The 22,444-nt window shown below is 38.8% G+C and overlaps 1 protein-coding gene across 2 annotated transcripts; it reads left to right on the forward strand.

Moving 5' to 3' along the window:
• The first annotated feature begins 6,334 nt into the window (after window positions 1-6,334).
• LOC146708173 (adhesion G protein-coupled receptor E5-like) lies at window positions 6,335-22,230 on the forward strand. 2 transcript variants are annotated; one of them, XM_085459942.1, is made up of 17 exons: window positions 6,335-6,856; window positions 10,915-10,995; window positions 11,439-11,588; window positions 11,939-12,082; window positions 13,726-13,866; window positions 14,367-14,410; window positions 14,745-14,849; window positions 14,945-15,098; window positions 15,201-15,320; window positions 15,399-15,598; window positions 15,746-15,913; window positions 16,295-16,489; window positions 18,308-18,525; window positions 18,696-18,854; window positions 19,728-19,899; window positions 20,091-20,192; window positions 20,371-22,230. In XM_085459942.1, exons 1-17 carry the CDS (start codon window positions 6,826-6,828, stop codon window positions 20,410-20,412), a joined length of 2,226 nt encoding a protein of 741 aa, XP_085316068.1. In that variant the 5' UTR covers window positions 6,335-6,825; the 3' UTR covers window positions 20,413-22,230. The 2 variants fall into 2 exon arrangements, with proteins under 2 accessions (XP_085316068.1, XP_085316069.1); XM_085459943.1 differs by lacking the exon at window positions 11,939-12,082 and having other exon boundaries at window positions 6,336-6,856.
• The last annotated feature ends 214 nt before the right edge of the window (window positions 22,231-22,444 follow it).

Consider the following 22,444-nt stretch of genomic DNA (forward strand, 5'->3'; position numbering starts at 1 on the left):
ATACTGAGTTGCATCCCAAGAACACCATACCTACTGTGAAGCATGGGGGTGGAAACATCATGCTATGGGGCTGTTTTTCTGCCAAGGGGACAGGACGACTGATCCGTGTTAAGGACAGAATGAATGGGGCCATGTATCGTGAGATTTTGAGCCAAAACCTCCTTCCATCAGTGAGAACTTTGAAGATGAAACGAGGCTGGGTCTTCCAACATGACAATGATCCAAAACACACCGCCCGGGCAACAAAGGAGTGGCTCCGTAAGAAGCATTTGAAAGTCCTGGAGTGGCCTAGCCAGTCTCCAGACCTCAACCCCATAGGAAATCTGTGGCGGGAGTTGAAAGTCCGTGTTGCTCGGCGACAGCCCCAAAACATCACTGCTCTCGAGAAGATCTGCATGGAGGAATGGGCCAAAATACCAGCTACTGTGTGTGCAAACCTGGTAAAGACCTATAGTAAACGTTTGACCTCTGTTATTGCCAACAAAGGTTATGTTACAAAGTATTGAGTTGTATTTTTGTTATTGACCGAATACTTATTTTCCACCCTGATTTACGAATAAATTCTTTATAAATCCTACCATGTGGATTCAAGGATATTTTTTTTCACATTCTGTCTCTCACAGTTGAAGTGTACCTCTGGTGCAAATTACTGACCTCTGTCATCATTTTAAGTGGGGGAACTTGCACAATCGGTAGCTGACTAAATACTTTTTTGCCCCACTGTACTTAAACTCTTCCACTTGGGGCAAGAACTCGTCTCTGGGACACTCCACCCTGAGGACCATGGCCTTGGAGGTGCTGATTCTCATTCCCACCGCTTCACACTCGGCTGCGAACTGTTCCAAAGTGAGCTGGAGGCCATCACCCGACGAAGCCAACAGAACCACATCATCCACGAAAAGCAGAGATGAGATTCTGAGACCACCAAAGTGAAAGCCTTCTGCCACTTGGCTACGCCTAGGAATTCTGTCCATAAAAATTATGAACAGAATCGGTGACAAAGGGCAACCCTGGTGGAGCCCATCACCCACCAGGAACGAGTCCAACTTATTGCCAGCTATGCGGATCGAGCTCTTGCAGCGGTTGTATAAGGATTGAATGGCCTGTAGCAATGGACCAGACTCGCCATACCCCTGGAGCACCCCCACAGGACCCCCGAAGGACAAGGTCAAATGCCTTCTCTAAGTTCACAAAACACATGTAGACTGGTTGGGCAAACTCTCAAGTAGGAGGGGAGTCAATGGTGAAAAAGTCTAGAACAATCCATAGCCAAATTAAAGCAAAACCAGAACAAAATCATAAATTATATTCAATATTATGTATTATGTCAAGTTTCAGTCCTTTGTTTGTTGACTTTAATACCACATGATTGACAGGTATGACTCAGAGTCATAAAAACACAGGACAATCCAGTTAATTCAGTTCAGTATATTTTTATAGCTCCAATTCACAACAGTAGTCGCCTGAAGGTGTTTGATTTTGCAAGATAAGGCGAGAAAACCCCAACAAGTATATCATCTGCTATGACGAAGCACAAACCCTGTTACAGAAGTCTCTGCCCCGGGGCAGTGCTAGGGTGGCTGGCAGAGAAGCTGGGACTGATTGTCTAATAATGTGCTCCCTATTTTAGTAGCCAGTTCAGACCAGATGAGGAGAGCTGAACTGAACTGGAGACTGAAAAATTACGAAGCGTGAGAGTGTGATTTAGTGTTTTTGTGTCTTGGTATTCTAAATACATGGATGCTCACCCTGCAGTGCTGCCTATGTGTGCGTCAAGGTGCTTGTCACAGGCAGCCATCTCTGGGGGATGAGGGTAAAGAGAAGAGGAAAGAGGAAACTATGGAGAAACAAGCATGAAACACAGACTCTGGGGGAAAGAAGAGTTAGTTGGAAGTGTATAACTGAAGTTCCCGAGCAGCCCACGGCTATAGCAGCATAACTAAGGGATAGTTCAGGGATATTTATTATTGTAAAAAGAAATATTAATCTCAGAATTTCTCAAAAAACAGTGGGATTCTGACTTCCAGCAAAGTCCTTCTAAAAACAAGTCACCGATCACTTATTTTAACAGTTATTTTTAGTTACAGTTCTCATAAAACAACTAAAAGTGCTTCTTTTTTGTAAATGGCCAGCGCAATTAAAACCTCCACTTTTACTCTTACAATTATTGCTTCTCAAGCCAATGTTATATTTGAAGCCTGCTGTTTTCACAGGCTGAACTGAAGCCGTTTTCAAAATAACAAAATCTTCCTCTTTTACAGTATTAGTGAGAAGTTATGACCAACTTGTTTATCTCTATTACATTAATATTTAACATATTTATATGTCTAACTTCCTTAAAAAAGTCATAAAAGACACACAGTGCTCAAAAGCGACACCTAAACTCATAGCTATGGAGTTATAAATAAACGCTTCTGCACAGCGTCTGTTACATGAGGTAACTGCCTACAGATGGATGCATTAGATTTGTATGAATCAGCAGTTTTTAAACTTTTATATATACTTAAGAAGTACAGATAGTTGATCAGGGGACGGTTTCATTTTCCACTTTTTTGGTCTAATGAAAATATGCCACACACTAAAAGCAACCAAAGGAATCCACTAACCACTTGCTGTGACCACATAGCTTACTCAGAGCTGTCATTTGATCATTGCTATTTGCTCGTCTTGTTTAAAAAACTCTCTCCCTCTGACAGATTGCATTTTTCCCATAGAGTTTCTCTTTTGGGATGACTGATGGCTACAATGGGCAGACATCCAATAAGTGCATTTGGGATTAATGTTTTGTGGCTGCCAAGTGCATGCACAACCCCCCCCCCCCCCACACACACACACACACAGACACACACACACACACACACACACACACACACACACACACACACACACACACACACACACAATAAGTGGATCTTGCCATATGTTAGCACTAAAGTATATAATAATACAGCTGCAGATGAAGTTGCAACTGATTGTCATAGGCTGACACTCTTCTTTCATGTCTGTGAGGCACAGACATGAAAACTTTTAAATAGGTCAGTGCACCCTGCCTACACACATTCACCCTGTGCACACAGAAAAACTCACATCGCATCTGCTTTTACTTAAACTTTTGTTTACTCTAGATGCTGAAGGGACATGAACTTGGATTCTCTCATCCTCTTCCTGCCTACATGTGTGTGTGATTTGTCTGTCTCCATGTGTCTCCTCATTTGTCTGTGAGAATATGAGAAAATATGAAGATGCAGAGTCAAGATGATGCTTCAGAAGACCGTGACAGTAAGAGAACAAAAGACCAAAGGCAGGAAAACAGGTCACATCAATGAGATTTACGTTCACTGTGAATCAAGCAGAGATTTTTCAACTATCAACTATCTATTTCAACTATCTCGTCATGGAAAGTGCACTTGTCGCTGCACGTAACTGGTTATCTACGACTGCTATCTGTGCTGCACACTGAGAGACTTCCATCAGTGGTGGACACTGTTTCTGTTAACTGCCCAGTAACCATGAAAACAATCTCTATTTGCAGTACACATCTAAATCTTTCTTTCCCCCTTTTCGACTGTGGGTTTTCACATCTCTGTCACAGCTTTTGTATATGTGCAACTTAGTGAGATGTTCTGTGTTGTCATCACAAGTGACTGGTGGAAATATATTTTTCTGTCAGAGTGTTTTTTTTTTCTTTCAAGGTAATGATGTTACACCCGGGGAACATACGGGGAAAAGATAACCTCAAAAAAGTCCCCTCATGTATCATTGCGAGTGAGAGTGTATGTTTGTGTGATAGACTAATCTACGTATATAAAACAAAACAAAACAAAACAAGTAATTACCACATTACCCCAATTGAGTAATGTGGCTTGATAAGTCTTGATAAATGTGTTACTGATAAAAAATGGAGTTCGCTGCTCATGTGCAAAGCACTAACTATATAATCAAAATTGCAGGTATCATGCAAGCTATGAGAACTGAGTACTCGTGCAATAATATGTCAATATATATTAATTACTACTTTATCATATGTGTGGAAACATAGACATGGAACATAATTATTTATGTTTATTCTTAAATAAGCAACACAATGAAAATTATATGAGAATTTGTACCACTGCCCTGCCTAACTGTGAATATCTCATAGCTTAGCAAACGTTGCTGTGTATTGCAGGATTTAGAAACTACACACATGTCAACATGCTGAAGCAACCTGTTCTCAATTCTAACTCCTCACCCACTGAGGCTTTGTAAAGACCCACAAGCTTGTCATGAAGCAGCAGGTAACCGTAGTTGTAGTTTATATTTTTCAATCTTCAAGGCACTTCAATAGGACCAAACCAGAGATCATTGAAATCAGAAAACCGTGCAATGACACTGTGTGTTAAAAGGCTCCACAGGTGTTGTTATGGTTGCAGAACATGTACCCATGGTAACCAAGGATGTGTAAACCTGGGTAACCAAGGTAAAATCAAAGAAGTGTGTTGCAGATGGTAAAAGTTTGCAAAGGTTTAAGGTTTAATTTGAAAGTGTGTATTTTAATGTTCTTTCCCTTAAACCTATAAACTCATGGTTTGGTGGCTAAATGTAATCACTCAATTCTATACCTAACAAAAGCCCAAACCTAATTATAGAGCTGCAGTAGAGTCAAAAAGAAAGTAAAATGAAATGGAAAAAAAAGTCAAACTGGTTGCATAATCTTGTGGTCTGCTGTTTTCCACTCCAGCTGTTACCTATGGCAAACTTTTGAAGGTTTATGTCTTCATATTTGCCGTCAATGCATCGGAAAATAAAGCTAAAGGGATATACCTTTACAATATGACAATAATGATTCCCTGACTAAGTGTCAGTGTGTAACTTGTCATGGTTCAGAATGTATTTGCTAAGCAGTGTGTATGGGAAGATATTAAAAGCAATAATATAGATATAAGGATGAGTGTGCATTATTTTTAGCATTTCCACACATTTTCAAAACATGATCATAAAACTGATTTAACAAAAATCAGTTTCTTGATCACGGTCATGTGTCTGGAAGCTGGAAGCTGATTACACTTCAGTAACCCTAATAGTCTTAGTATGTGATTCTGAGTCTTGTTAAAGGCGGAACCTGTATTTATATAATGATCCTGTATTACTAATGAAGATATAGAGCACATACAAAAGATTGGCACCCACTTGTTTTCTAGTTAAAGAAGTTATGTCTTTACATGATAGATTTTAATGTCTTTTTTTTTTTTACAAAAATGTTTGAAAAACAATAAACACTGACCAAAGTTTTGTACAACTAAAACAATAAAAGCAAGAAAAACAAACAGAAAACAAACAAATGTCAAGTCTGGTTTCAATGCCAAGGAATAAAAATGAATTTTCAAGCAGGCTATGAAGATGTCGAGTGTTGCTTAAGTCGTGATGTGAAAGACCAGACTGTTTTAAAGTTTAGGGGCAGCTACAACAAAGGCTTGATCTCCTCTGTGCCTTAATCTGCTTCTCCATATAACCAGAAACATCTGGTGAGCTGAGCTCAGTAATCTTTTGAGATGTGTACGTAGTTAACAGATCAGAATGATAAGAAGCTGTTAACCCGCTTAAAGATTAAAAAAACAAGCAAAAACTTAAAATCTAATCGTAAAACACACTGTGAGCCAGTGCCTGGAAGCCAAAACTAAGGAAATATGGTCTTGTTTGTGTGTGCCCGTTAGGAGTCGAGCTGCTGCATTTTGGACAAGTTGCAGATGGGAAAGCAGAGCCTGGCTGATGCCCAAATAAAGGCTATAACCAAGCCTGGATGAAATGAAGTGACGAGAGAGGGTGTAACCTTTGCAAGGGCCCTCAGCTGTAAGAAACTAATTCTAACAACAAAAGCATTTATTTCTTTATCAAATATAAAGCTGTTGTCAAACCCCTGCTGTTTTCTGTGAACCACAGCATTATGCTTGTGTGGTGGATTTCATTTTAACAGAGGTCACTCTATCTGTCTCCAGTCTGTTTTCTCGCAGCCTGGGGGTTGAGAAAATGCAGAGGGTTTGTCAGTGGAACTGGGTGAAGGGCTGAATGCTGAGCAGGCAAAGAAGAAAATGTAGAAGAAGAGCAGAGTAGGACTTGGAGGAGAATGGGAAAGGATATAAGATTACTTACGGGCAAGACTCAAGTACAGCAGCAGCTGTTTAGGCTGAGTGTTAGTCATCGCCCTCTCTTCAGTCCCCCCCCCCCCCCCCCCCCTTTTCTGTCTCTCATGTGAATAGCTCCTGAAATAGAGGCCACTGGAGCGTAGGGGGAAATGTGAAAGCTGGTGTAGACAGAGGGGGGTTGTGTGTGCAAGCAATGTGATATGTGCCAGTGTGAGAAACGTATTCATGTGGAAAGACACAGAGTCAAAGAAAAGTGAAAGAAAGAGCAGTGTGAGGGAGACAGGGCCACGCTGATAAATGAAAAGAAAGAAAGGAGGGAGAGAGAGAGAGTCTCTGTGTGTGTGTGTGTGTGTGAGAGAGAGAGAGACTGAGATAGAGAGGTCTCGCGCGCGAGAGAGAGCGAGGGGTGGGGAGTCGAGCGCGAGACATGCCCATGCTGAAAGTCTGAATCTGAGAGAGGAAGAAAGCTGGTAAAGGTTCATTCTTGATTTTCCTGTCACAAGTAAAAATAACTTGTACGAAAAGGACGTCTCTTTTCAGTGATCAGTGTTTGTTTTGTCACTCAAATACTTTTTCGATTTTTATGGACCTGAAATTTTTTTCTTGAACCTTTGTGAGCGGACAGCCACCAGATTTTCACTTCATTCATAGTCGCGATAGTTCAGAAACAAACTTCTGTGTGGAACTGTTTTTCCTATTCAGCATGGGATTTGGGAAGGGACTACTTCTGCTTGGTAAGTTTTAAAATGACTTTACCTTGTGTGTGTGTGCGTGTGTGTGTGTAACGAAGTGACGAAGAGTGTGCGAAGGGAAAGTTCAGGGTACATAAAACACATTTCTTAATTTTATGAGCCATGGGCAAAAAAGAGAAAAAATTAAAAACTCAAGAATTAGAGAACATTTTAATCCACCCAGCATGGTATTAACCAAGTTTGTCACCTCGAAAATATAATATTATTACTTTTATTCTTTTTAAAAGTTATTTAGGTTCATTCTAGCTTACAGTGGTAACATAACCCTGTCAAACAGTGATTGGCACCTTCCTGATGTGCTTTTCCCCCAGTTTCTGTTTCTTGAATGTTGTTCTCTATGGTCCTTTCCCTCAGTCGCGGCAGATCGTTACACAGGTTCTACCAGTTGCCTCTTGGTGTTGAAGGAGTTCTTGTTCCCCACTATCGCTAAATGCTTGGTTATGTTTTCAGATTGTCCGGGTTTTTTTTTTTAATTTTTTTAGCTTACATTATGAATCAGCTTGAGGTGACTGTTTTTGCGAACACGTGCTATATAAATGAAGCTTAGCTGAACTCTAAGTAGATCTTTCTTGAGGTAATTCGTTTTTGTTGAATGGCTGTGCTTATCAGACTGGTTGGCGTCGAGTAAAAACCTCCAGAAAAACCGCCACATCCTCAGAAACCCTGAACCTGAATCCAGTATCGCTGTTCAATCAGACCGTTGCATATGTCAGCAGTAATATGCAAAAATCACAGACAACGTGCCTCCCCGTAAGAGGAATCTTCAAGTCTTGTTTGAATAAACCGCAGATGTATCAGAGCATGACGTTCGTGTTAGTTCTTCTGGTTTGTCTAGTGGTACACCAGAAGTGATGGTTCATGTAATGTAGGCTGATTTCAGAAGTTCACTTGACTCTATTTTATGTCATCTTTGTACAGATGCCTTACAATATTCTTTAATGAGCTCATGTTTTTATTAAGATAAATACATCTAAAACGTACAAAACAATCATCAACTAAATATATCCATAGATTGTGTATAAAAGTTGTTAATAGAGTACAGGTCTGAAAAGTAAAGACACCTAACACAGGGTGACGCATCTGGCTGCAGAAAGACATCTGATTTTAAAGAAACCTATGAGAAAATGTGTTTGTATTGTTCACTTGATTTATAATCCCAGTGAACACTTTCCTGGTGTGCTTGTGTGCGAAACTGCTGGCTTCAGATTTTACCGAATAGTTTGATGTTCACATTTTCAAAAATTTGGCCCCTATTAAAGCCAAATGAATAATAGTGCAGAGTCCAGGATGGCTGCCCTGTGACTGACAAGTAGCTGATGTAAGACAAGAGTCACTGAGGTTTGAGTCGTATGCACAATGACATCTAGTTTTAGCGGGCCAAGGTGGCCACAGACAAAATTGTCAGCTTAAGGCTTTAGAATAAGACTTGACAATTCAATTCAATTCAATTCAATTCAATTCAATTCAATTCAATCAGTTTTATTTATATAGCCTCAAATAACAACAACAGTCACCCTAAGGTGCTTTATATTGTAAGGTAGACCCTACAATAATATATAGAGAAAAATCCAACAATCACATGACCCCCTATGAGCAAGCACTTTGGTGACAGTGGGAAGGAAAAACTCCAGCAGAACCAGGCTCAGGGAGGGGCGGGACCATCTGCCGTGACATAGGGTGAGAGAAGGAAGACCGGATAGAAGACATGCTGTGGAAGAGAGCCAGAGATTAATAACAAGTATGATTCAGTGCAGAGAGGGTGACATCACAATGGTGCTGCGATTTTTATATAATAATAATAATAATGATGTATACTTTATTGATCCCTGTGGGGAAATTACTCTCTCTGCATCTAACCCATTCACTCAGTGAAGCAGTGGGCAGCCACCAATCAGGTGCCTGGGGAGCAGTGTGTAGGGACAGTACCTTGCTCAGGGGTACTTCAGGGTAGCCATTCTGTGGATTCGAACCCCCGACCTTCACGTGGCAACACGCTGTCCCTTCCCCATATACAGTCTATGTTTATTTCCTATATAAAGTTATATACACATGTTGCTAATATGCCAATATGCTTGTTCAATGCTCTATAGCACTGCTTCATAAACAAACACAATAAGAGTTATCGCCCACTGCAGCATTTGTTGCTTCTTTTAGTCAACTTTTTGTTGTTGTTGCTGGTTTTTTGGGGTTTTTTTTTTTGCATCATAGTTTCACGCTTTCTGTGTTTACCACTTTCGAACCTGTCTGTGTTGAGCTCTCACAATATGTGGCAAAACTCTTCTTTTGTTAAGATGAAACCAGTGATGTGTCGAACATCCTGTTATATCACCCAAGTGTTGCAACTCTGACCTCTTTTGTCAAAACTGAATGTCCCTGGTCTTTGGTTGTGAGGAATATCAAAAAACGAATTCGTGTGCTGACCAAGTCAAAAGTTGGTCAGTAGCCTTTGAATGAAATGAACATTACTTCCACAAGCTGCTCAGTAATGATAATGTGACATAAAAGGCAAAAGGGTCAGTTAGTCCCCTCAGAAGTTGGTGAAAATCTAACAAGTACATGACATTTTTCAAGACATCTTTTGTGACAGCACTAAATATAAAAGTCAACATTGTGTACTATGTGTTAGACAGGAATACTACATGTCTGAATATGTGGTCTGCAACCAATTTTGGCTAGATGTTTGCGCTGTGGTAAAAATAAACAGTTCAGATGAATATAGGTTTAAAGTTGAAATTAACTGTGGCCTACAGAAACCCCTGTCTAACAATAATGACAGGGGCTAAAGCCTTAGTAATAACTGAATGAATGATATCACCAAATGCCAGCAATTTAGTTCTCAAATTAAACATAACATAACATAACAATTTCAACCATAATACCAGGCTCTGTTTTTTTTTCAAATCACAATATTTTTAAATAACTAATATTTCTAAAAAAAAGATGCTGCAAAATAGCTCTTGCATGATTAATTTCCTTGTCTCTGTTCACATGCTATTACTGTAACCAAAGGCAAACAAAAGCTGGACTTTTTCAAGCAAACTCAAAAATCCCCTTAATTCTGAAACAGGCATGTTGGATGGTAAACATATGACCGATCAACACCTACTAATCAGCTTTACTTCTCACAGTCAGCCCTTTAGTGAAAAGACAACCCGCCTGTGTTTACAAAACTGAAACAGTTTACAGAAGGAAGTATTTATTGTCTATCAAGTCAAAATATACTTCTAGGAACAGAGAGAGAAAAATAGACATGCAGCTTACAAAAGATGGCAGAAAAGGCAGAGGAGTCAATCAATCAATCAATCAATCAATCAATCAATCAATCAATCAATCAATCAATCAATCAATCAATCAATTTATTTATAAGCACATTCAGGTTGACCAAAGTGCTGTACATAGTAAAAAACTAAAAAGTAGATCAAACACACACAAAGACTGAAACAAAACACAATTAAAAGCAGGAGAGTAAAAATGAGTCATACAGCTGGGGCACATGTGCTCACTGGTCAGTAGAGTCGTCTGTATGCGAGCATGCGGTTAGTCTTTAAAAAAAATCAGGTATTGTTTCTGTCTGTGGTTATTTCATCATATAATAAGAACAAGTCGGCCTCGTTCACACTTTCTGTCACTGTTCACTGAGCAACACTGACTGTGTTTCCTGTGGCATTACTCTGGGACAGTTTAGCCTCATCGTGAAATAACAGAATTGTGGTAGAAGAAGGGAAACACAGAAGAAGGACACCGTGTGTGCAAATTGCTAACTGAGGAAGGAAACATAATGACTTTTGCAAAACTGTGAACTAAGCAAATAATTCTGTTTGCATAGTTCACACTTTTAGCAAAGTGATGGATACTTGTAGATGGGAACATAAACAGAGACGTTAAAATGAAGTACACTTTTTGAAGACACAACATATTACATGGCAACTTCACATTCACAATTTGTTTATTTAAAACTTTGTTTCTCTTTATATCAGAAGATGGATTTCCAATAAGATTGTAATTTAATCACATTTCTTTCTTTTGCTTTTTCTCCACAGGGCTAGCATGTGCACTGGGAAATCGTGATCTGGGGTGTAGAATTGGCTTGAGCTACAACAAAACTATCAAAGACTGCACTGGTAAATCTGTCATTACCTATCGTTTTGACTTTTCTTTGACATTTTCTTGCTTCTGTGTGCCGTTTCTCAAAACAAGAACTCTCAGACAAACATGGCATTACCATCATGCAAGGACTCTTAGCATAGTTTAATAGGAAAGTGGCCTTTCTTAATGACATTCTTCTTTATTTTTTCCCATTTTAGGACTTTTAGCTCACACCCAGGAAGGATTCAATTTGAAACAACAGTAGAGGAGTTTGAAATAGTTAGATCATTTCAAATACTAGCAGCTAATTAAAGAAATATGACACAAATAAAATAATCTAATAAGATAACTACCAAGTTTGCTTTAAACTGAAATGATATTTTTTCATTTGTAAAAAAATAAATAAAATAAAAACTTGAATATTATTTTTTACTATCTACTCATGGTTATGTGTTTTCATTTTGTATTTAATCTACAGATATTAATGAGTGTTCAGAAAATCCATCGGCATGTGGGAATCATTCAAGATGCATTAACACAATTGGCAGCTACTACTGTCAGTGCCTGCATGGATTCATTCACAGTTCAAAAAATGTTAACTTCACACAGGAACAGGGACAGTGCATAGGTAAGTGTGTTTGACATACATTTCTCCAGTCTGCTCTTACCATTGTTTACAGAGATTAGTGACCACAACAATAATGTCAGCAACTGCTCTCACAAGCTTAAAAATTAATTGGGAGATACAACTGCTATTTGTCCATCTCAGTGTTAGTAGCAACAGCAATGAAGCAGCTGTAAAGATGAATGGTGGTTTTTTTGTACGTAGTGTCATCAGTTCAAGTTGAGTGGTGCTGTTCCAAGAAGAGTAAAATTAGGCTAAACGGAGCGTAATTGACTGATTGGCCTGATACCCTAATCTTGTGTTTTGTTATCTGTTGATGGGTATGCTTTATGATTTTGTATTGAAATCTACAGATACAAATGAGTGTATAGGTAATTCATCTATATGTGGGAAACATTCAAGCTGCATTAACACAATTGGCAGCTACTACTGTCAGTGCCAACATGGATTCATTCACAGTTCAAAAAAGGCTAACTTCACAGAGGGACAGTGCATAGGTAAGTGTGTGTGACATGCCCTTTTCCAGTCTGCTCTTACCATTGTTTACAGTATGTTTTTTTTTTTTTTCAGATATCAGGCTTGGAAAGCTCACTATAGTTTGTTTGCTAAAGCTAGAGATCTGGGATTATCTAATGAAACTCAGTTATAGTTGTTTAACCAGATGGTATTACCTGTATGGTTGTACAGGTGTGGTTCCATGAAGATATTTTATTTATTGATGTTTTACATTTTACATTTTTGAAGAAGCTTCTTAAGTTAAATTAAAAAGTGTGCTGTGTATGGAGATTTGGAAAGTTTTAAATGGATTAAAATTGTTGAATGTGGGGTGATTGGTTTCTGCTGTAGATTATTGAACACAAATAGGAATAAGTGATCATTTCTTGTTTAGTTTTTTGAAAAATCACAATGATAAAAGTGTTTTTAAGTCATGGTGAATAGTGAAGTAAAAGCAAATATTAAAATATACACGATTTTCTTATTTATGGGAACATAAAGTGGTGAATAAAAGCAGTAATCATGATGAGGAGATCTGATATCCTGAGGCAAAATTAGAATTCTGGAATTTTTAATAATGGTGTTTGTATAAACTACAGAATATTGAAGTGCGAGTTCCAACTGGAATAATTGTTTGTGTAGTTTTGATCATTCCATCTGCTGTTATTTGGCAAGGTTCAGATAGTGGTATCTATGGAAGCCTGTTTCTGCCAGTGAAAAAAAAGTATAAATAACTCAAAATTTAATTACATTTTGCGCAGAGGAATGCGCACAATTTGTTTAGTGCGCGTTCCTCTGCGCCATATCCTTCCGGGTAACAAGTAAATGATGTCATTCATGTAGATTACTGATTGATAGAGCTAACTTGAAATTTCGAGTTACTTTTCTCAAAAATTGTAGTTAATAAGTCAAAAATTTGAGAAAATAACTCGATATTTCGAGAAAATAAGTCGAAATTTCGGTTTACTTTTCTTAAAATTGATACTTTCTATTTCTTTTTTAGTGGCGAAAACGGGCTTCCATAGATATTGCATGGAGCTGAATATATTAAAATTATGCTCCCCCAGATTTGCTAATTTGGGTTTGAATATTCTCGTCAAGTTCTACTATTTCATACATTTCACATGTGTGTTTATCTGTACACCCACTCAGTACAAACAAGCTCAACATAAAAAAAGGAAATCAAATCTGTCTCCAATAACAAAAACACACAAAAGAGAGAGAGGAGAGAGCGTGAGATCAGGCTTACAGTAGCATCCAGCCAGCAAGAGAAAATGAAAGCTTACAAAAACTCTGCTAGTGTTGATATGATCTTTAAAAAGTCTTATAGGCCCTTTACATTATGACACAGTGTCATAATGTAAAGGGCAAGTTCTACTTGCAAAGTAGAACTTAGTGATCCCAAAATACAAGACAAGATGTCACAACACCGTTTGCTGGGAAAGTTTAACTCTTTCCTTAAGATCCTTTTACCAGCATCATAAAAGTCACATGACTGTGTGGGTAGCTACATTTCAGAGACATTTATTCTTTTGAAGGACGGACCAATACCTTCTATATTCAGAGTTGTTTCTGTCTAATCAAAATTATTACATTTGAGGAGTATGAGCCATTACCTATGCCTCTGCTCTATATCCCTACACAGATTTTAATGAGTGCACAGACAGTGAAAATAAAGAAGAGCTGTGTGGACCCAATGGAGTGTGTAATAATATTATTGGGAGTTATTGGTGCAACTGCTCAAATGGCTACACCAATTACAGCGCGGAAAGGACACCATGCTCAAGTAAGTGTGCAGTTTTTTGTTATTTCCTATAAACGAGTGCATTTCACAGCTTTTATGTCCTCATATTCTTCACATTAGGCAACACACCTTTATTGCATTTTTGCAATTTTCCTGACACAGACGTCACTGTATTAGTTGCAGACTATATTTTCACCATCTTTTACACCACCATGTTTAAGTAGTAAGAAAACCAAATTTCATCCACTGCGCTTCCTGAGTAAAGTCCCTTTTTTTCCCTTCTTAGTCATGCAGCTTGTGGTTTTGCTTTCTTTTATCTTTTGGGACTCAGTTTAGTTTTTGATATCAGGGCTTACTCAACACTCTATCTACTTTCTGTATGAACTTATCAGTTCAAGAATCTAGATTGTGGCTTGTCTTCCAGCACATTGCATAGTTTTGTTCCTTTACTGTGAGATTTTTTATCACACACTCTTTTCATGGTGGAGGCAAGAATCCCAGTCAGCCGGTGTGGTGATAACCTAATGCTTTGTTTTGTCTAGAACTCGATTGTGATAATTTCCGTGCTGAGAAAAAGCCAACACAGGTAAGTGTGGAAATAAAATTATGATCATTATCAACATAATGGAACAATCACAGATATAAAGCCAGTTATAGTTCAAAAATGGATAATACATCTAGCTCAAATTCTGTTTATCAGGTGTTTCAAAGTTACTTATTTATTCTGACAATAACATCTGGCTGGCAAAAAATCTCATAGCACACCTGGATTCGCACACAAGTACACCAGTTTGCTTTGGCACATCACGTAGGACCTGCTCCTCTAGACGACCCTATGGCCTCGCAAGGTTCAAAATACATGAACTTTAGAATGGGGCAGGCTGAATAGTGTCTTTATTCTCTGTCTATGTGTCTCCCAGTTGCTCGGGGGCCTGGCAAACATCATGTCCATGATGAGAAACAGCTGTTTGGCCCTGTCTGGAACTGGCAGCAAAGTAAAGCTTGATGGAGATGCGCTACTGGAGGTTAGGAAAAGATACAAGTATGCATACACTCATAACAAATGCAAATGCGTACGCAGTATTCACAATCGCCCCTCTGTGTCTTTTATTTGTGACAGAAACTTTTCACAGAGACCGATGCGATGCTGTCTCCTGGAACCCAGAACATCGATGAAAGTGTGAGTGGGCTGCTCACTGCTGTGGAGAAATCGATTTTATTCATTGGGCCTCAGCTAAAAGACAACCACACTAAGATGGAGAACAACAAGATAGGTAACACTTTTGAATTAATGAACTTGATGATTTCCATCTTGGGAACTAATAGTTAGGATGCAAAGTGTGTTATGATTTGAAAAGAGTGATTTGCTTGAATAGATGCACAGATTGCTGTTCAAAGAGGAACGACTCGACCAACTGGAGACATTCGTCTGTCCAGTGAATATGCTTATCTGGACACAGACTGGACAACAGCAGCCGGGACGGGAAAATATCCTGGTAAATATCAGTTCTTTTCTGTCCAGTTCAAGTCATAATAAGTTTATAATATTCTAATATTCTGTGGATCTTTTACAGGTTTTGCTGTGGCTGCATTGTTGAGCTACAAAAACCTTGAAAGCTCTGTGAACAGGTCTTTCGAGATGGTCAAAGGAGCTAAAGAAAACGGAGCGGACCCCTCCTACCAGGTCTTCTCTAAAGTTGTGTCTGTGGTGGTCTCAAATCCGTCGACTCAGAAACTGAGCCGCTCTGTCAACATCACCTTCAGACATCTTGAGGTAATCCCACCTGTGTCACATCCACTTTTTTTTAAAATCAGTCATTTACTTCTTTTGAGCTTCACAGTAACAAACATGAGGAGCAAAAGAACAAGAGATGTAAATAAAACATAAATCGCGTCTTTGACATGTTTGTTTTGGTTTTAGGACATAGAGGAATCGACTAACGTGAGTTACATCTGTGCATATTGGACCGAGACAGGGGCCTGGTCCACAGATGGTTGTTCTAAGCAGGACTCCAATGCCTCACGCACCATATGTACATGTAACCATCTGAGCAGCTTTGCTGTTCTCATGGCTCTTCACCCCATCGAGGTAAGAAACAGCTTAAAAAAGTGTAACCATGTAAGGTTTAAGACCTCATCGGTGACCCTGACCCCAAACCTAACGCTATATCTTGATAAAAAAGACAAAACAAATTCTGATGCATGTCAGTTTGAAATTTTTCTTGTCCCCTAATTCCCAAGACATGGGAGAACAAATGTAAAATTACTCGGTCTAAAAACATAGGGTAAGGGTCATCAGTGTTCATGACTTAAACCTCAATGAAATACAAATCATTTTCTATTAGAATAGCATTACTTTATAAGTTTATAAGTAAAATGATTTTATGATCTTGAAAAGAAATGTGCAACAAAATGTTATTTACTGGTAACCAGCTGCACTCACATTCACACTTATTGTCTTCTCTTCCAGCACACCTATGGGCTCGAGCTGGTGACTAAAATAGGACTGACCATCTCCCTGTTGTGTCTCACACTCTGCATCCTGACTTTCAAGTTCTGCCGTTCCATACAGGGAACCCGCACCACCATCCACCTGCACCTCTGCATCTGTCTCTTCATAGCTGATCTTATCTTCCTGGCTGGCATTTCTCAAACTAAACCTGTGGTACGTTTCTAAAAGGATGTGACATGTGACATGCTCTACATTATTTAAAGAGAATATGTAAATTCACCAGCATTCGTGGTAACAACAATATCTTGTGCCAGGAACGGCAGCTAATGGCCTGTACTTGAGAATGTGGGTCAAATCATAGTTAATGTAACTAACTAGTTTGTCATATAGTGTCATGCAATATCTTCACATGATACTTATCTTTCTGTGTATCTGCTGTGAAGCAGAGTCTTTCTCACTTTAACGCTGGAGCATTCCTGCAGAAATAAATCTCGAATGGCGCTTTCTGACATGATAAAGCAGAATACCCTTGTGGGTTTTCTAAAGGGGAAAAAATGTACTTTTTAAAAAAATAATCTGTCCGTGAAAATTTTTCACGGACAGATTGTTGGAGTAGGCTCAGAATGGAGCAGAAAATTACAAAAATGAGCACAGGGAAGTTTGTTGCAAAGAAAACTTCAGTTTGAATCAGAATCTATCCCATAACCTAACCTATTCCACATGTGCTTTGCTTGATTATTCCCATTTAGTTGTAGTTAATGCCATTTCATTCATTAAGGACTAATTTTTAATTGAAATAATGTTGGCTGACATTACCTACTGCAGTCACACTTAATTACACTTCACTGTTTGAACTGTGATTGTTTGAATTGTGTAGTTTACACAATCACAACTCTGCAAAAAAAAGACAAAGGCTTGTTTACCTCTTAATGCTGTCGTTTATTCATCTGACTAAGAACAGAATATATTTTGATCAGACACACTGGCTTGTTACAGCAGCTCAGCTATAAACTAACCAATGCAATAATGAGAAAAGACCTGTATCTGAATGAGACCAGAAGAAGTACTGCTGAGGCAGGGTGGCAGCTCAGGATGGTACCAGAGAACAGTACCTGGCCTAGCAAGTGTAAAATGCCATTTTTTGGATATTTTAGCACCTCAAAAGTACAAAAACCCACTTATAATTTGTCTCATTAATAATTAGACTGTTTTCAGTGCTCATATGTTGCAAATGGAAGTAATACAAACTAACTGTAAACAATGATGAGCTCAGAAAACCGTGGGAGGATTTCAGCCTTGCCAGGAGCATCTGCCAACACTGAGAGAAGGTGTCCTTGAGCTGATAAGCTTCCACAGATACATGGATAACAAACTGTGATAATTATGGCAAGTGGATAATTACCTAATAATGCAGACGAGGTAGCAGCTTGCTGGTTAACCTGATGCTTCTTTTTAGTTCTCTCTCTGTTAATCTATTGATCGGTTTTGGGATTCAGCAGAACACAGGCACCGAGGAATTATCTGTGGTTAACTCTGACAGCAACAAAGTAACAGCCGAGCCTGGCCACTGTTAAAGTGTTCTTAAAGTGTTGCTGTTGGCTTGATTTGTCACACCTTGTGCTTTTCACAGCTGTCAAGAGTTACTTTGTAGTCTCTTCTCCTTCAGAGAGATCACATGACTGAAGGTTCCCGATAAGCAAAAATGATGTCTGACCTTGAAGCATTACATGCTAAAATGGTGTATTTTGTTATCCTTGTCCATATGAGTTGAGCAGAATTGGTGCTGTGGTACTGTGTTTTCTGATGTTTATGTACATCTTTGCTCCATTAATACATTGGCAGTAAAGATGTAAAATGCTGCTAAGCTACTTATTCATGTGGTCTTAATTACATTTGGAGAATAGAAAATGTTTGTATGAATAATTCTCACTCACAGAAACATTGCAAGCAGCTGACTGCTGTACGATCGGGGATAGAGCGGTGCTTTCTCCTCTCTGACGTGTTCTTTTTCTGTGTCCTTTCACATTACAGGGTGGCTGCAGGTTTGTTGCAGCAATGCTCCATTTCTTCTTCCTGGCGGTATTCACCTGGATGCTGTTAGAAGGGGTGCAGCTGTACCGTATGGTTGTTCTGGTGTTCAATGCCACCATGCGGCCCCTCTACCTATATGCTGTGGGCTACGGGACGCCTCTGTTTATCGTCGTTATATCCGCCTGCGTTAGACCAAACGGATACGGCACTAAAAAATAGTAAGTCTTCCAGTAACTAAAAGTGATGACCAGAGAAGCCTTGTCTGTGCATGTGTTTCTACAGTTGCTTAATAGTAATGACATCAGTAGGTTGCATAAACTTAATGCTATCTATCTCAGTGAAGCAAAGAACATCCTGTTGTGAATGTGTGTTTTATCACTAAACGTAGCTGCTGGCTGTCCACGGATGACGGCTTCGTCTGGAGCTTCTTCGGGCCTGTGTGCTTAGTCATCTTTGTGAATGTCTTCTTCTTTATCATCACCGTCTGGAAACTTGCCCAGAAGTTTGCCAGCCTCAACCCAGACCTCTCCAACCTGCACAAAATTAAGTCAGTCTGTGTATTAATTTGAATGTGTAACCCCTTCCACTGCATGACCAAACTGTGTAACTATAAAACGTACAATATATAGATTCAATATGGCAGCTTCGGGACTGGGAATTGCTTTGATAGAAAGAATACGTTTTGTGAGGGGGAAAAAATGGAGGGAATGTTTTCTTAGTTGTGACAGCTCCCTGATGAGCTTCTGTTAATGGATTTTGTCTCGCCTGTCTACCTACAGTAGGCTCATACTTAGCTCATGGACCCTCCGCTCATAGCTGCAAAAAACATTAGAGTTAAAAAGAAAAAGAATCCCTTGTTCTTTTTGCTAGTCGATCATGAATGATGTGTAGTTCAGTCCAAGGAGTTGGGAAAGTGAACTTCATGTGCCAGAAACAAGAGAGAAAGATGTTTTTTTTCAGTAGAGGAAAAAGTCAGAAGGCATTAAATTATAATCCAACAATTTCTGTCTGTGGAAGAAAGGTCTCTTTTTCACATTTCGATCTTCTTGTTTGCTAAATGGATTCTTGGCTAAGTTGGTAACTTCAGCTAGGCTGGATAAATAAATAGAACAAAGGAGCCATACAGAGCAAACTGACAGAAACTTCTTTTTAAGAGTGCCTCTTTTAATCTCTCTTTTATATTTATCATTAGCCTTTGGCTTTTCTGCTTCCACATACATTCAGCAGAAAGCAAAGTGAACTAAAATGATCTGTTCTGTAGCTGCTTTGCCTAGAACACATGTCTCATTGTGTTCTTTCACTTTTAATGGGGCTTTCCAAACACTGATGTAGTAACTGAGTCATCCGTGTGTAACCTTTACCATTCTCTGGTAATCTTTATTGACTTACCGTTTTTCCCATCCTTCTTTTCCGTCTGCAGAGCTTTCACTGTGACAGCTGTAGCCCAGATGTGTATTCTGGGTCTGATGTGGGTATCTGGGGTCTTCTTGTTTCAAGAGGATCCCCCTGTTGCAGTGTCGTACATTTTCACCATCTTCAACAGCCTGCAGGGCGCACTGGTCTTCATCATGCACTGTCTGCTGTCCAAACAGGTACGAACACAGTATATTTGTGTAAAGCTTCATGTGGACATGATGCTAAGACCGAAATTAAAACAGCATGAAAATGTATATTTAAATAAAATCAGTGAAAAGGGCAAAAGCAGTGACAAACATGCTAGATTGTGTCAGTATGCGAGGTGGCAACACAGATTTGTTTCTTAATGTTCTGTTGCCCTCTGTAGGTGAGAGAGGAATATGCCAATTTCCTCTCCTGTATCTGCACGTCACAGAAGAAGAGATACTCAGACCTAAGCACCACAAATCCCTCCAGCAGTCAATCACAAGTAAGCATGCAATAATACCACTGGATATCATCATCGGTCACAAGCACACTTTGTAGTGGAAAGTAAAGAACTGCATTTTCTCACTGGTAGCACTTTGGTACTTTTTAATCTACTAGGGGTGTGTAATTATTAGCTTTAAATTACTCTGTGTCTAACCGTGTGGTTTGTCTCCCTTTAGGGTTCAAAGAGTGGGCAGCAAACAGGAGAATCACAAATATGAAGAGCTCAAGCTAAAGCTTTCCTCCAAAGACTTAATGACTATCACACATTCAGCCTAATTTGTCACCTACAGCAATTCTTCATTTAAACTTGATTCCGGTGAAGTCTAAAAGCAGTGACTCACTAAATGACTACACAATGCTGGCTGGGGGCTGTTGGCAGATTCACCAACACTCGGTGACTTGGGAAAAAAAGAAATAAAGTGGTTCCTGGATATTTACATTTAAACTATATTTTTTAGTTTTATCCAAGTCCTCTTAAAATCCTTTATTTCAAAATAAAATGTCATTCTTAGGTACTGATAGCAAGCATTTATAGCTTGTCTTTAAAGTGTCACATCATAAAACAGTAAGAAATGAAATTGTGACCTGTTAAGCACAGGTTATTCCTCGTAGGTAACGTGATGTTAATGGGACCAAATTTCAGTTCAATCCAGTAGCATCGTTTGCTACTCACAAGGTCGCAAGGTCCGATTTACCTCCTGAATAAGGTTATTTTCCTCATTGTTTGTGTGCTGTAGTACTCTTTGTAGTTCAAGGCGTACTGGTAATGACAGATTTTTATCACTGAGTTAAAAAAAAAAAAGTCACAGGCATGAAAAAGCCGGCTATTAAAAGTGTTTATTCAGGAGTGTGAAAGTGAAGCTGCTCGAGTGGCTTATTGGTTCACGCAGAACATATCACAGTAATAATATAAGCTGTATTCCTTTCAAAGTCATATGATATAATTATGTTAGTATTTATTTTCAGTGCAGACAATAAAGTCCATGTTATGTAGGCTACAAGAAAAAAATGAGCATGCAAATTGTTCTGTTTTACATATTTGTATTTTTGTTTTTGCATAAATGGCTGTTTGTATATAAGATTGGGAATGTTTGCTGTTACTGTCGGATAATATTTGTTTCCATGTACTCTATTTAACAGTAGGCTGCAACGGAAGCAGCTTACCAATGATGAGTTTCCCCTTGTTCCCATGTGGGTTCTTGCAAGGAGTTTATGTCTGCTTCTTTGATTACGAACAAAGCAAGTGTTTTTAAAGAAAATAATACTTGTGGCTATTTTCAAAGACTCGCCCTTGATTAACAACTGAGCTGTGCCTTTTTTTCCCCACCCCAAGTGCATATTTCAAGGGTTTTCTTTTTATTCTCAAAATTGTGAACTTGAAATTCTAAATCTGTCCCAAAACGAGTGGGCAATTCACAAAAACAGACCCACCCTACTGATAAGCCTGCAACTTCCTGCAAGCAAACTGTGTTTAAGCCTGTGAGCAGTCACAATGTGCCTTTACACACTCTTAGTTACTGTAAAACTTAAGCGATGGGAGCTGTACAGACCTGAATTTGTTTATTTTGTTGCACTTTTCCATGATGATAAATATGATGATCCCGCGCCTCTTTACTCACACAGTGCACCAGCCTCAGTTACAGATCCTGGAGAGTAAAAATAAACTTTTTAATATATTTCCAGTTACAGAAAAAACAAAAAGCGACAAAGATGTTAGTATGAGGAAACATTTCGATTGTTTTATTGTCTTAATCCTTACTGCGAAATATATTAAAGTCACCTCGCTGTTGGTTTTAACATCTACCCTGTTCTTCGGTTGGTAAGTGTGATTGCACTTTTATGGCCATCAAACCTTTTTTTCATACAATGCTATGGATATCAATGTGAAAATAGCTACATGCTTTTTTTTGTAGTATTGTGAATGTAAGTTATATGAACTTATTTTTTTTACTTTGTTCTGTTTATATTTGGTACTGTTTTCTTTGAAGAATGTGCATCATAAGATTTATTAAAGCTTCTATTTCATCTGAAAAGAAGATTGTGGTTTATTAGCATTAATCAATAACACACCACCTTTTTCCCCCATGAATGGACCTGATCCATGATCCATCCATCTTCTTCCGCTTATCTGGCACTGAGTTGCTGTTGATGTAAATTCCAAATCCATCCATTCTTCCATGGAATGGAACGATTTATAAAGCATAGTTTTTTATACTGCTTGTGAATCCAAATAGTCTTTTTTATTCTTTA

This window comes from Copadichromis virginalis, linkage group LG6 (assembly GCF_057382275.1).
Source record: "Copadichromis virginalis isolate Kocher_CV1m ecotype Utaka linkage group LG6, C_Virginalis_male_GT1.1, whole genome shotgun sequence".
In the NCBI taxonomy this organism is placed as follows: Eukaryota; Metazoa; Chordata; class Actinopteri; order Cichliformes; family Cichlidae; genus Copadichromis; species Copadichromis virginalis.